The sequence below is a fragment of the Necator americanus genome, chromosome V (assembly GCF_031761385.1).
Source record: "Necator americanus strain Aroian chromosome V, whole genome shotgun sequence".
NCBI classification, from domain to species: domain Eukaryota; kingdom Metazoa; phylum Nematoda; class Chromadorea; order Rhabditida; family Ancylostomatidae; genus Necator; species Necator americanus.
In genome coordinates this window covers 21504266-21517397 of record NC_087375.1, presented here as the reverse complement: position 1 = coordinate 21517397, position 13132 = coordinate 21504266, and the positions used below count along the sequence as shown (strand labels likewise).

The 13132-nt window shown below is 40.5% G+C and overlaps 2 protein-coding genes across 3 annotated transcripts; both read left to right on the top strand.

The window, feature by feature from the left end:
• Positions 1-1055: 1055 nt before the first annotated feature.
• RB195_014727 (uncharacterized protein) lies at positions 1056-8048 on the top strand (the record flags this gene model as incomplete). Of its 3 annotated transcripts, XM_064205113.1 has the most annotated exons (6): positions 2779-2909; positions 3001-3134; positions 3207-3363; positions 6095-6194; positions 7768-7930; positions 7978-8048. In XM_064205113.1, the coding sequence occupies 6 exons, from the start codon at positions 2779-2781 to the stop codon at positions 8046-8048; spliced, it is 756 nt and encodes a 251-aa protein (XP_064060994.1). The 3 variants fall into 3 exon arrangements, with proteins under 3 accessions (XP_064060996.1, XP_064060994.1, XP_064060995.1); XM_064205114.1 differs by lacking the exons at positions 2779-2909; positions 3001-3134; positions 3207-3363; positions 6095-6194 and adding exons at positions 4581-4592; positions 5318-5363; positions 5639-5835; XM_064205115.1 differs by lacking the exons at positions 6095-6194; positions 7768-7930; positions 7978-8048 and adding an exon at positions 1056-1173 and having other exon boundaries at positions 2878-2905; positions 3207-3367.
• A 114-nt stretch (positions 8049-8162) lies between these two features.
• The window catches only part of RB195_014726 (uncharacterized protein), a gene marked incomplete at both ends in the record, with an annotated part of 12018 nt that continues 7048 nt past the window's right edge, over positions 8163-13132 (top strand).

Below are 13132 nucleotides of genomic sequence, written 5' to 3'. Positions count from 1 at the left end.
CAACGTTAAAAAGCTTAATTGCATCGATGAAATACGAGACTAAATTTGACACCTTAAATGGTTGGGTGGAAGCCTGGCACGACGAATATGACTGCACCTACATTACATACGAGGAGGTTCCTTGAAGGTTTAGTAGTTTTTTTTTCTACTGGGAAAAATGCGTGCGTACTTCCTACTAGGTGAATTCATTCATTTAAGGACTACTACGAATTTGTTTCACTCATCGAATAATCGAGGATTTCTTCGAAGATGAGCTGGAATGAAAATGCAAGTCAAAAATTTAAAACTGAAGGTTAAAGTGCACGGCGTTGCGCAATGTGGTTGTGTCATTCGACCTCAGCTCAAAATCGCTTGAGATTTGTTTATGAATGTATGTGCAGTCTTAAAGGCATCACTCCACGAATCTGAGGTGGTACGGATTTCAGGTGGAGTATACGTATACGGGATCGTAGCTTATGGAGAAGGGTGATTCCGTCCATTTCTTCCTAATTGCCGTAAAAAACGGCCCGGAAGATATGGCTTCGGGCGTTCTGACGCACTATTTTCTACAAGGAGTTCGACTGGAGCGCGCCAGCCTTGTGCGGCGTCGAATCTCCCGGACGGGTTTTTACGGCAATTAGGAAGAAATGGACGGAATCACCCTCCTCTCCATAATCTACTATCCCTTATGAAAATACTCCACCTGAAATCTGCACCACCTCAGATTCGTGGGGTGATGCCTTTAAAATGACTTGTAGCGGGCAGTCGATGTGAGTCAATTCAGTGTTTTATCTTGCCTGTCTTGCGATCACTGAGCCACACGCGTACCTTTGAAAGTACATTATGACCACAGATTTTGCTCTTACCAACGCATTAGGTTGTCAAGAAAGTTCTTGCGGTTTTTGCTACTTATATTTTATTAGTCGACGACTTTTGACGATTATTTTTTTAGATAGAATTTTGTTATAATACTTTGACTTTATATAGTACTTTAAAGTACGTTTTTCGTTCTAGTAGCTATATTCGTTTTGTTTCTAGATAATTGATCTCTTTTTTTCTAGGACTTCAAATACAGCATGGACAATCGGCAAATTCACACGAGTTTCTTGTTTCGGTTTAAGCCAGGCCAAAAAGCTGCCGAGACGGGTCGCAGTATCAATGAAGCGTTTGGGCCCGGAACCACTAACGAACGCGGTAGTGGTTCAAGAAATTTCGCAGCGGTGGCGACAGCCTTGAAGAAGACGAGAGCGGTGGCCGGCCATCCGATGTTGACAACAACCAGCTGAGAGCCTTAGCCGGAGCCGGTACAGTTGTTATAGAGTATGCTGAAATTGCATGAGTTGCTCTACAGAATAAAATAAACTGCTTTTTAGTAAGAAGCGAATAGAACGATGAGAGTGAGCTCACGTTTAGCTCTTGTGGGCGACAGGGATCGCAGTCACGCTCGTTGAATAACAAGAAATAGGCGAGGTGGGCAGTGTATAAAATTGACGACATTTATCAAAAGTGATTTCTATGACTCTGCTAATTGTAGTCAAAACCATCATAAAGTGAAGGATATAATATGCGGGACGAAGAATCAAGGGCGCATCTCCAGATATTGGTCAACGGTGCACAACATTGGTAAGTCACTATGGAAATGCGCCTACGTGATTGACTTCAATGCAAAATGGCTTCAGGTTGCATCACTTTCAGTGACTTGGGGCGGCGAGTCGGTGTAACAAATTAGTGTTTTTCCTTTCAAACAAATCTAGTACCAATTTATCTACCACTACGCTACGCTACGAAAACCATGACTGAGACTAGGGCAGTTTTGAAGCATCAATTATTCATTCACAGCCGAACCCCTTCCCGACTGCGCCACAACTGCTCCTATCGCTTATGAACCTTCTGCCTAGGATCAAATTCGAGTATCAGCTTTCATCAATTATGAAGTACAAAGTCAAAAGTCATCGAGCCATTTTAGACCTACGAAAACGATGATGAGGTTGAAATCTGAGTCCTCCTACAGAACGTCCTCTGGGTCTAACATTGTCAACGGTAGTATGAAACAACATACACGTCGAATCCAAAATTTTGATTTCATCAATAGTATCGCCAACATTTTTGCGTTACCTATCTTCCAAGCATTTTCTAAGATATTATAAAGGCAAATAAACGGAGTATAACGGTGCTTCCGTCTTCACGACGAACGACATTGGACTATGTAAAGACAGTGTTTGAGGAAGTTAAACGTTATTCTCGGAAGAACTTTCCAGATTCAGTAGCATGCAACTCTCACAGGAAAACCTGCTAATTACCAACGACCAATCCAGAAATTAAGGGCATCAAGAACACCCGGAGCATATCTCTACTTATAAGCCCTTTATTTTATCAGCCAACCGATGAAGCAACTTCTTACAACTGTACGGCTAATAAAATCTGTATCACGCAGTTTCATCTCGTAAATCCTATGGAGATAATAGGTTGCATCGTTACGTAAACTGATGCCCGTACATTAACACTGGATGTCGCGACATTCGCAAGCTACGTCGCAATCCCTAGCTGCTGTTGAAGAGAACTCAACATCGAAAACCTCTCTTAAGGTCACGCTTGGTTCTTGAGTGGATCACCAACGTAGCTGTGATCACAATCAAGTCGTTTCATAATCTCTTCGAAGTGAATAACGCTTTTAAATGAGAAAGATCGTTGCGTTTGAATACAAAGCACCATTGAGTTGCACCTTTCCGTGCCTACAGATTACGTAAATACTCATGCTGTTCGATCACACAATATTGAATATTTACTGCAGTAAGTTAGATGCGTCATGCCTCGAACTGGTACGAGGTCGGGAATGACATGCGATTAGCCCTGAGCACATCTGTTGTTCGACAATTTTTGTCCGGTTCTGTTTTTAAGGATTCGATCGACACTCTCATCTCCTGCTGTCAGTTGGTGGAGAATGTTTTATCAACAGTGCTTTTCTTCTTTTACATTCACTTTTATGTCCAACAGCGTCGAAAAAGGTTGCTTTTAATTTAGAAAGTCATCTACTCCGGAGAAACTTTTACCAAATTCCGTATCAATGAAAATAGTGTTACAAATTTTGTTGGCTTCTTTCTTTGCCAGCGGCTACGCACAGTATGGTGCCATCTACGGTTTCGAGTACGGTTATGGTCAGTTTCTTAGCTCCACGACTGGTTTGGAGTCATCATCATCTTTCCTAAAGTTTGTGCTTTTTTGCAAAGGAATTCCACCTCCCGTACCACCACCACCATATCCTATTTATCAGCCTTATGGATATGTGTACGGATATGATCCGCAGCCTGGTTCAGTGGAAAGCATTGTCGGAGGAGCTTTAATGGGTACAGCGTTCGGATTGTTGTTTGGGAAGAAGAAGAAGAAGTAGTTTCTCCCACAGCCATGTATGTGCATAAGTATTTTAATAGTATCATTTTTGTTCGTTAACTTGGTTTGAGGGTTTTTTTGTAAAAAAAAATAAGATGGTAAAAAGATTCGTAAATGGGCAAGTGTAAGTTTGTGTGTTTGTGAGAGTAAAGATGGATAAACTTTTCCAGTCAGCTGATTTCTTGTATGCTAAGGAAAATTCTGATATGCAGTTCCAAAAAGCTTACTGGACCATAGAACTCGCTCTTCATATTTCAAAAAACAGAGCGTACACGGAGATTATGGAATGGTTATAGGTGAGCTTGTTGTAAGATAGAAAAGGAGTTCTCCAATGATGTGTCTACATATTTGGGTGCTCCGTCGATTCTGTGGAAGATTTAGTGGCTAGGAATATTCTCCTCCGCTCATTTTACAATTTTTCTTCTTTTTTTTTTATCTACATCTAATTGTAAGTCAAACCTCTTCAGACTACCTCTACAGTCTGTGCTTTCATTCAAGGATGTTTGCATATCGCAACAGCTTGGGTTCCTCGGGGTGGTTGTTGTGGCAGTAGAAAATGATGCTGTTTCGTTTGCCACGGAATAAACAACTAAACATTACAATTTAGTCAGAGGTTGCACATTGTGTTCTGTTCCTTTAGCAAAAGCTAACGGAATCAAAAACCCAGGTCTTCCTGTAGCACCTGACCTCAAATTCTGTAAATATTGCTTCATGATCGCTCCATAAGCGACCGTGAAAATGCTTTATTTGTTTAGTCGTCTTATGACAAATGATCTACACACGCTACTAAAAGCCTGCAACACCGACGCTCGATTCAAACAAATAAATGACGATTAAAGTATGGCACTGTTATCATAATCTTCAAGAGCAAGGAGTTATAGCAGACTGGAAAAATTTCAGATTATCTTTACGAGGAAACTCACGATCAGCCCTTGAGGATTAGAATGTATTGCAGTACATGGTGCTTCATCCTGGAATGTGAATTCTGTTTGATTTCAAACATCTTTTCCTAAGGCGAAAGAGAAATGATCCTGTGATGGTTCTTGTCCAACATTTAAGATTGGCTTCACTACCCCTGGATATTAATATACTTTTCGTTAACAAAGCTGGCCTAGACTTCTTAATTATCCGCGTTGCACTACGGCTCAAATTTTGCAGCGTATATTTGTGTTGTTTGTTCCTTGGATGCTTCGTTCATACACACGTGGTCAACCATGTACAAATGGGTAAATAAGAATGAATGCAATTTCTCTTTCTGCCTGACACACCGTCTCCGTCTTCGCTCCAAACTGTTTTCAGCAACGGCGTATTCAGGACACCCGTTGGGACTCTTTCGACGACTGTTCGATCTTGGAGAGTTTGAAGCGATAGCCGCAAGTGAGCAAGCGTCCGTGGCTACTGCATAAAATCTAGACCGTCAGGGAAATTTCCGGGAATTAATTGACAATAAATTTTAGAAAATCTTTAAATTCAAGCTGTTCAAGAAACTCCCACATTTAGCACTCTATAGTGCATAGATGCCGATGCAACTCAGGATTAGAATGTTTTTTTTTTTCAAATCTTTCGTTCTTTGTTTGGCAGGGGTGTTGCTCGCCAAAGATGTTGTAATGGGACAAGGTTCAGGTGGCCAAAATGTCTTCTCCAGAGAACTTTGGTGCAAGCTTTCACCTTCCACTACACAGACTCGAAAAAGTGAAGCTATCGCATAGTTGGACGTTCCCTTGTGATTTATTCCGTAAAACGTTCTTCGAAAACACAATTTTCTTGGCGCGTTTTCTGCTGCGCAGCAGATGTTCTTTGAGTCTTTCCGCAGTAGTTGCTGTCAGGCAAAATAGCAGTAGCGTTCTGATCTGGGCTTAAATAACTTGTGCTTCATGAACCCGCGAGAACGTTCAGGTGACAAAAACGTCTCGATGAATGATGCAATACGGTCATAGTGTGACGGGTGCAGCGCAGTCGACAAGAGATTATCGAACTCTTCTTGAAATTCTCTATACGTTCGTTCATTTGTTTGTTGCAGCCAATTTCTCTGTCAGATGAATGAGTCCCCGTTAGTTGTTTTGATGCGAAACGCTGTAGTTGTGAAAAAATGTTATCATTTTTGGAAATTTGCGTTCCAAACAAAGGTGCCGTTGAATTTGAAAACAAGGCCATAAAAGTGCAAAATGTCCGATTAGAAGGAAAAAAAAACGCGCTGTATGATAGTGCATCGAACAATGCTCAAATTCTGACTTGAACCGGGTGCACAATTCATCCAATCGTTGTTTTTTAGCATTAATTGATCACTCTGGGAGCTTTGAAGGCATCGAAGCTCTGGACGTGTTCCGGGTTGCTCTTCACACTAATGCTAGCAGCTCTACCCCAAAGCTTCTCTCCACCACTGGAGCAATCCTGACATCGAACACATTCCTGTTGCCGTTGATCGTTAGAGAACACTATCGCAGAACAAAATTTTTGAAGCGTCACGAGGTCGGTTCCAGCTAAAGCTACTAAATTAAACTACTTTGAAATTAACTGTTCCTCAAATCTTCTCGTATGCTTAATCCATAGCTGCATCAGAACGTTGAAAAGAGAATTGTGATTACGTGAATATTTATTTTTTTAGATATTTATTTTTTGCCACGAGATTTTTTGGATTTTCTTTTTTCTTTTTTTCTTATTTTCTTACTCTTTTATTTTCTTTTCTCTTTTTTTTATTTTTTTACTCTTTTATTTTCTTTTTTTTTAGCTTCTGGAGCGCATTATCTTTCAAAATCAAAATGAGTTTAGCCCATCGTCTCATTTTTGATGATCTGTCACCTCGTCGTCCCAATCCACAATTCAAACAGGTCATAAAACAGTAATCCTGCTTATACCAAGGGTAGTTAATAATTCAGTAACTGCATATGTAAATCGTAGAAGTGCGAGAGGGAACCAAGGCCGTATCGTGAATTTTAAAATGTCGCTGCTCCAATTTTATAGGGAAAAAGCTTAGATTTCTGCAATAGAATCAGACTACTTGCACCAATGATGTATGCGAGCTGTTGAAGCAAATGATGCCGGCTATTGAAACCTTTTTTGACAAAAAAAAAACAGCGTATTTTATCACAACTCTGCACGGCGCGCTAAAATAAATGAGCAGTAACAACTTTCCAAAAAAGGGAAGTCTTTCACCATGCCGTAGAATTTTCGCTTCCCTTGCAGATTGATTCGTGATTGGACAGCACGTTTATGGTGGTTTTAGATTCAAGACAAACCTTAGCTACTCAGGCCACATTTGTAATATCGGGCCCTCAATAATTAGTTCCTCATGATCACATCAAGCCATACCAGGGTTTTGGTAGAAAGAAAAACAAAACTTGGAAATCAATGTTTGGCTGATTTCTGGAAGAAAATGGGAAAAACTTCTCAGAATAGCGAAGACCAATGGCCGTTTATTCTTACTATAAACTGAACACACTGGACATAAATTTGGCGAGGACAGTTTTCTTATAAAGGAAAACGGTTCAAATTAGTTACTTTAAACCAAAACGGTGACCTTACAAACGTTCTCCGTGTTCATTTACACTTTGTCATCTTCAAGGCGTTCCGGAGTCTGTTGTTTATTTTTATTATTCTTCTGAACCTTCGCGAAAATTCCATTGGACTCTTCGAAATTTGCAAAATCAAATTCAGAACTGTAGAAGCAAGCAAGCATTTCACGACTTAAGAATCGATTCTTATGTAAACTTTTTTTTAAATTATGAGCTATTTTGTTTTTGTTATTTAACCAATGATATTTTATGTTAAGGGCAGCATACCACGAATCTGAGTGGTGCAGGTTTCAGATGGAGTAAGCGGAATAGCAGATTATGGAGAAGGGTGTGGTTCCGTCCATTTCTTCCCAGTTGCCGTAAAAAACCGCCCGGAAGATGCGGCGCCACACAGGGCTGGCGCGCTCCAATCGAACTCTTTGCAGAAAACAGTGCGCCGGAACGCTCTAAGCCGTATCTTCCGGGCCGTTTTCTACGGCAATTAGGAAGAAATGAACGGAGTCACCCTCCTCCCCACAATCCCGTATACGACTACTCCACCGGAAATCCGTACCAATCCAAACTCGTGGGGTGATGTCGTTAAGGGAAAATCAGCAAGGGGATGCTGAATCTTGCACGTTTCGCAACATCTCAATCTTTCAAATAGTCTTAATCGTTTACTACTTATCAATAACTTTCAAAAATCTGGTCAAAGGAGAAGAGTTTCGAGTGTTTGAGTTTCGTGAAAAAAAGAGGGTAAACATCGTTGGACATGTTTGAAACGGAATAAGTTGAAGTTATTATTATTCAGAAACAGAACTCAAATACAGTTCACAAACCAACAAGCGACAGTAGATTTCTGGCGTTTTTGTTTCATAAAAATTCACAATTTGATTTTTTATAATTGCAGATTCTCTTCCCAAGAAAGAAAATGAACTATTCACTTCTATTCGTTACCGTTCTCGCACTGTTCTGCTCACCAGGCATTGCTCAGTATTCCTATTACTACGGTTACTCACCATACTATTGGTACCCCGGATACGGCTATGGATACGGATACGGTTATCGAAGAGGTAAAGACTTGATGAACAGGAGCGAGAAAACTTCCCGGAGCTTTCAGGACAAGTTGCCAGAGGTGCCCTTGCTGGCGCAGCGATTGGTGGACTTGTCGGCGCATTGGCTGGGAAATGATCAACCAATCTGAAGCAACCATGTCAATTTTTTATGAATAATTTCTGTAGAGCACTTGTTCCTTCGTTACGGCTCCTTTTAGACACAATTTTTTTTCTAAATAAAGAAGATTCAATGCGAAGATGGAAATTGTGTTAGTGGGCTCAATGTCAGCACAAGGATTTCACATTTCTGATAACTAAGATATTTCTGCATTTATTATTTCCATAGGGAGCGGGTGTAGCGCTCTCGATAAGAGGTCCGGTATGGCCGTACGGTCGCAGGTTCGAACCGTGCCTCCCAAGCCTTTCATCCCTCCGTGGTGGATAAAACTGGAACCAGGCCTGTCGGGGATGGTAAGAACACTGATTTGATGGTCGGCTGTAAAACGCTTTGGCACATCCCAAGCGGAATAGTCAGATTCAGAGTGAAGTAGGAGATCCAGGATTGGGATTCATTCTTCGTTTGTAGAAAGTGTTTTTTTTCTTTCTACGTACTTGCGAAGGATGTTCTTTATGCTATTTTTTCAGGCTTCTTCCCAAGTAATCAAATTAAGTATGGTCACTGGTCGCAAATATATTTACTTTTCCGATACTCTTTTTGTTAACACAACTTCAAACAGCCTTTTTATCGAAAAAAATGAGACTTTTTTTTGCACAGACAATGCCCTCAGACCCTACTTTTCATTCTACAGTTCGACAAAGTGGCTGGTGTATCTCCCAATGCAAGACTAGTCGTCTTTTCAACGAAAACAAATAGGTGTTTTTTTCTTCACTGGCCAAATGTCAGTGCCCTCTTCGATGAAATAACGTCTTTGCTCAAGGTCACCGCGATTTTTGTCCACGAACTGCGCCAGCGACACCTTTTCATCTAATCGCCTCATCTACGGTTTCTGCTGCCTCTGCAGTCTTTTTCTCCGAGCGAGTAATTCAGGAAATAAAACTAGGTTTATTTGACTCACTCAACTCGGTATAGAGAGGCTGCAATGACTACGCAGATTAGCTTAAGGAACAGAATAGCTTTCATAGCCCAATGGTTCCATATTTAGCGTCGCTGGAAATAGGATCACAATTCCTCAACAAAAGCAATATTTCTCGGAATCTGCAAGCAAGTTATATCCCTTGAAAATGAGACATTCTGCAGAAATATGTCCTACCCTCTCCAGGAAAGTGCTACAGCGGTTAAAAGGACTTGTTGCTGGGGAAATTTGTTTGGTTATTTAGCTGTCTTTTTTGTTTAAAAATTGGATTTCCGCCAATAATATGGTTCCTGCGTTTTGCTTTCTTACTCCTGTCTTGCCTCTCGTGCCGCATGCTACGAAGACAACTGCATGGTGGAGCAATGCTGGCTAGGGATGTGGGACTGAGGAGGCAGAGGAAACTGAATAAAAGGCTTATCTAGAAAAAATAAGATAAGATGAGATTTATCTAACGTAGATAAATTTGCACATTTCCGCTGGAACTGAAACCATGTCTCAGTTAGTCACATTCTTTGTTGTATACTTTTAACGCCATGCAAATTGCTGCCACACTTTTTGTACAACTAAAAATATTTGTAATTGTTTCTCGAGTCCAATTTCGACCATTTGCTCGATCAGCCCAATTACAAATATTTTTAGTTGTACAAAAAGTGTGGCAGCAATTTGCATGGCGTTAAAAGTATACAACAAAGGATGTGACTACTCGGATAAAGTTATAAAATATTGGCCGGAATTTGGTCAGAACGGAAAGAATGAGATCACTATCGACATGATCCTCACACATCGAGAAAAATTTTACGGATAAATTGGAACACGATGGAGCTGCACTCGCTGTATATTACAAAGGAAAACTTGTTATGGATTTGTGGGGTGGACAGGCTGATCGAGCAAATGGTCAAATTGGACTCGAGAAACAACTACAAATATTTTTAGTTGTACAAAAAGTGTGGCAGTATGTCTCAGTTAGTTAAAAGTATGCACGCCTAACCGTAAATTATAGGAAAAAGGTAAAGTTATGCTACGAATCATCTCTTGAATAATGGTTTTAGAATAACTTCTTTCAGAATAACGGTAACACTAACCTATGGCAGGATGTGAAATAAATTTTCAGTTTTGACAGCGAGGTTTGGAGAATCTGCCGAGATTAGGGCCTATTCTGGTATTTCTGATAAGCAGCATGTGAGAAAAAAGTTCGGAAATTGGACACTGTTTCATGGCCTTTCGCTACCTAAAAACATGCTCTTTCCACTGAAACTGCTTAGCTTTCCAGAGCTTTTTCTAATCTAGTAATTGAAGTTTTTCAACAGCTCATTTTTGTCCGAACCTATACCTGCCCAAAGTAATCATCAGAAGTGCATTGTAATGCGGTGGCTCTCTTCTTTGACAGAACAGGTCTTTCTGAACTTTGAAGTTTCTATTTTTAAAATCCGGTGAAAGTTGGAGCATTCTCGGAACTTTGCACAAGTTCTCCAACTTGTTGATGATCCATGAAGCAAGAGCCAAGATTGCTGGCCGTCAAGAGATTGAATTGCTTCGTTGCCACCGATTAGGATGCTAGCCGCATATGACCCCGTGCATCAGAACCCGCACAGAATTTTTTTGTAGTCGTCGCTTTAGCACATCCTCAAAGTCCTCGAATACTAAAGATGTATTGCTGTTCAATAATGATCATTCAGGTGATCATTTTTGGCGCAATAGATGGAGCGATCGGCACTGCACTCGTAGGAGGAGTGATGGGCACTGCGATAGGAAGGTAGAGAAATTGGGCCTAATTGCGGTAAGAGATAAATGTTCAAGAGAGACTTTGTTTGATTTTTAGAAGATTAATCTGAGAAACGGAAGTGGAAACGGTCACAAAGTGAACTGTGAAACTGCTTCTGAACACAAATCCATTCCTGCTTGTAAACTCAACATCAGTGTTGATGGTGATGAAGTCTTCTTTTTTGAAAGCCTCATACACTTTCTCATAGCACAGAAAATGAGGTCCATAGGTTGAAATGAGGTAGAGGGTGGAATTGAAGGCGGCAGATACATTTAGCACCCCTGCTCCCACATAGAAGTTGCCATAAGCAGATATCTCAGAGGAGACAAAACCTTCAACTAAAATTATTTAATTTCCAGCTGAAGGAAAAATCAGAGATTTCTACCTTCTGTAGTGTCAAGGTTTTCTAACTAAGCTCTCTGCACATCACTGGAAGAAATTGTGAAGTTGAGAGAAGTTTTCTGGCAACATTTCCCAGCCTTATGTATGCTTCTCTAACCTAAAGCTGAGTGTATTTGTTTTTGTTTTGTGTGTTTTCAAGGCGAAACTACTCTCTAATGAAAAACCTGTTGGGGATCAATGGGTCCTAAAGGGTTAAATCATCTGATGTTAATGGTTGTCTTCTACGGAAATATAATCAACTTGACTCACGTTGTTCAAATTGATGGAGAGACAAAAAGTAATTCCTTCCCTTGTTTCAAATACATGCAAAATTTTCCAGCGGTTTGTCTTTTTGGACCGGAGGAGCATCAAATCTTTTTTCGAAGGACTTTGTGAGGAAGTCTGAACATCTTGGTTTTCCTGTACCACATTTAGTGCAACGCATGGAACCCAGTTCTTCTCGGTTCACTTCCAGCAGTTAAGACTTTTGAACGTTCTACGGAAAAAAAAACCTGTCAACGTGTCCCTCACTTTCTCAAAAATTAAAAAGAAAGTGTTTGCTCTTGGATCGCCTCCGTTAAAGTGTTCGTATGTTTTATATAAGCGTAAACTTTGAATTCGCATACTGATTAAAAAATGTGAAAATTAATGTTTCGGATAAAATTTCCGGTATAAATAAATGTCTCAAAATTCAAACATAGTACTTTTTACGTTATTTTTGTTATACCGGGAACTTGATAAACGAAAAACGAAACTTCCTCAGTGTGCAAATTTCAACGAAACTTTCCTAGTGTACTATTTGACAACAACGAAAGTTTTACAACGATGCTTTACAACATTCTCAGTTGGTGTAATCAGGCGTTCGTCTAAGGGCACGCTTAAATAGAAGACTGCCTAGTGCTGTAGACTCATCAGAACCAATCGTGGTTGAAGCACTCCACTCTTTACCTTTTCGCGACCGTGAACGTATTCACTCATATAAGTGTGGTCCCTAGATTCGTGTTCTGCTAAGTTCTTCAGATAGAATTTTTGGATAAATTTTACGTATCTCTGCTCCGACCTTTTTGAATATGCCTTAATATATGGTAGTTGACTAGTAAAGATCCAAAAAAGTCCGCGGAAGTTGAAGAAGGGTATTAGCTGCATACTGCACACATATCTTCAAACTATTTACCGTCCGATAGATGCAACATGGAAAGAATGGGAATGAAGTGCTCTCATTTTCTACTTTAATACACGACCCGTTCTTTCCGCAGTTCGTCTTAAAGACATCACCCCACGAATTTGAGGTGGTACGGATTTCAGGTGGAGTATTCGTATACGGGACGGTGGATTATGGAGAGTGGATGGCTCCGTCTACTTCTCCCTAATCCCCGTAAAAAACGGCACGAGGATACGGCTTCGGGCGTTCTAACGCACTATTTTCTATAAGGAGTTCGACCGGAGCGCGCCAGCCTTGTGCACGCGCCCCAGGCCGCCTATTCCAGGACGTTTTTTATGGCAATTAGGAAGAAACGGACGGAATCACCCCCTCTCCATAATCTACTATGCCGCATACGAATATTCCACCTAAAATTCGTAACACCTCAGATTCGTGGGGTTTCTTCTATATCATCGATTCATTAAACGGAAATTGGACTTCTGCATGTGAATTGCTATAATCTTAGATAACGATTCTGTAATAATCACATAAATTAATCTAGACGCTTTTACCGATCATTTTGTTTCTCTTCTTTTGCAAGTGTCGTCACATTTAAAGCGGATCACATCTATTTGTGTGTGTTTCATATGGCGCGAGTTATACAGCTGGTAGCCCTTCTGTTCTCTGTAATTCTGCTAGCAACAGCTCAGTTCGGATATGGAGGTTGGGGTGGAGGGATTTGGAATGGGCAAGAATTACTCTAATTGGAAAACACGAGAGTTTTTTCAAAATCTGGCTCTAGTTTCTAGAAAGATTCTCGTTTAATTTCGCGTTGTCATATC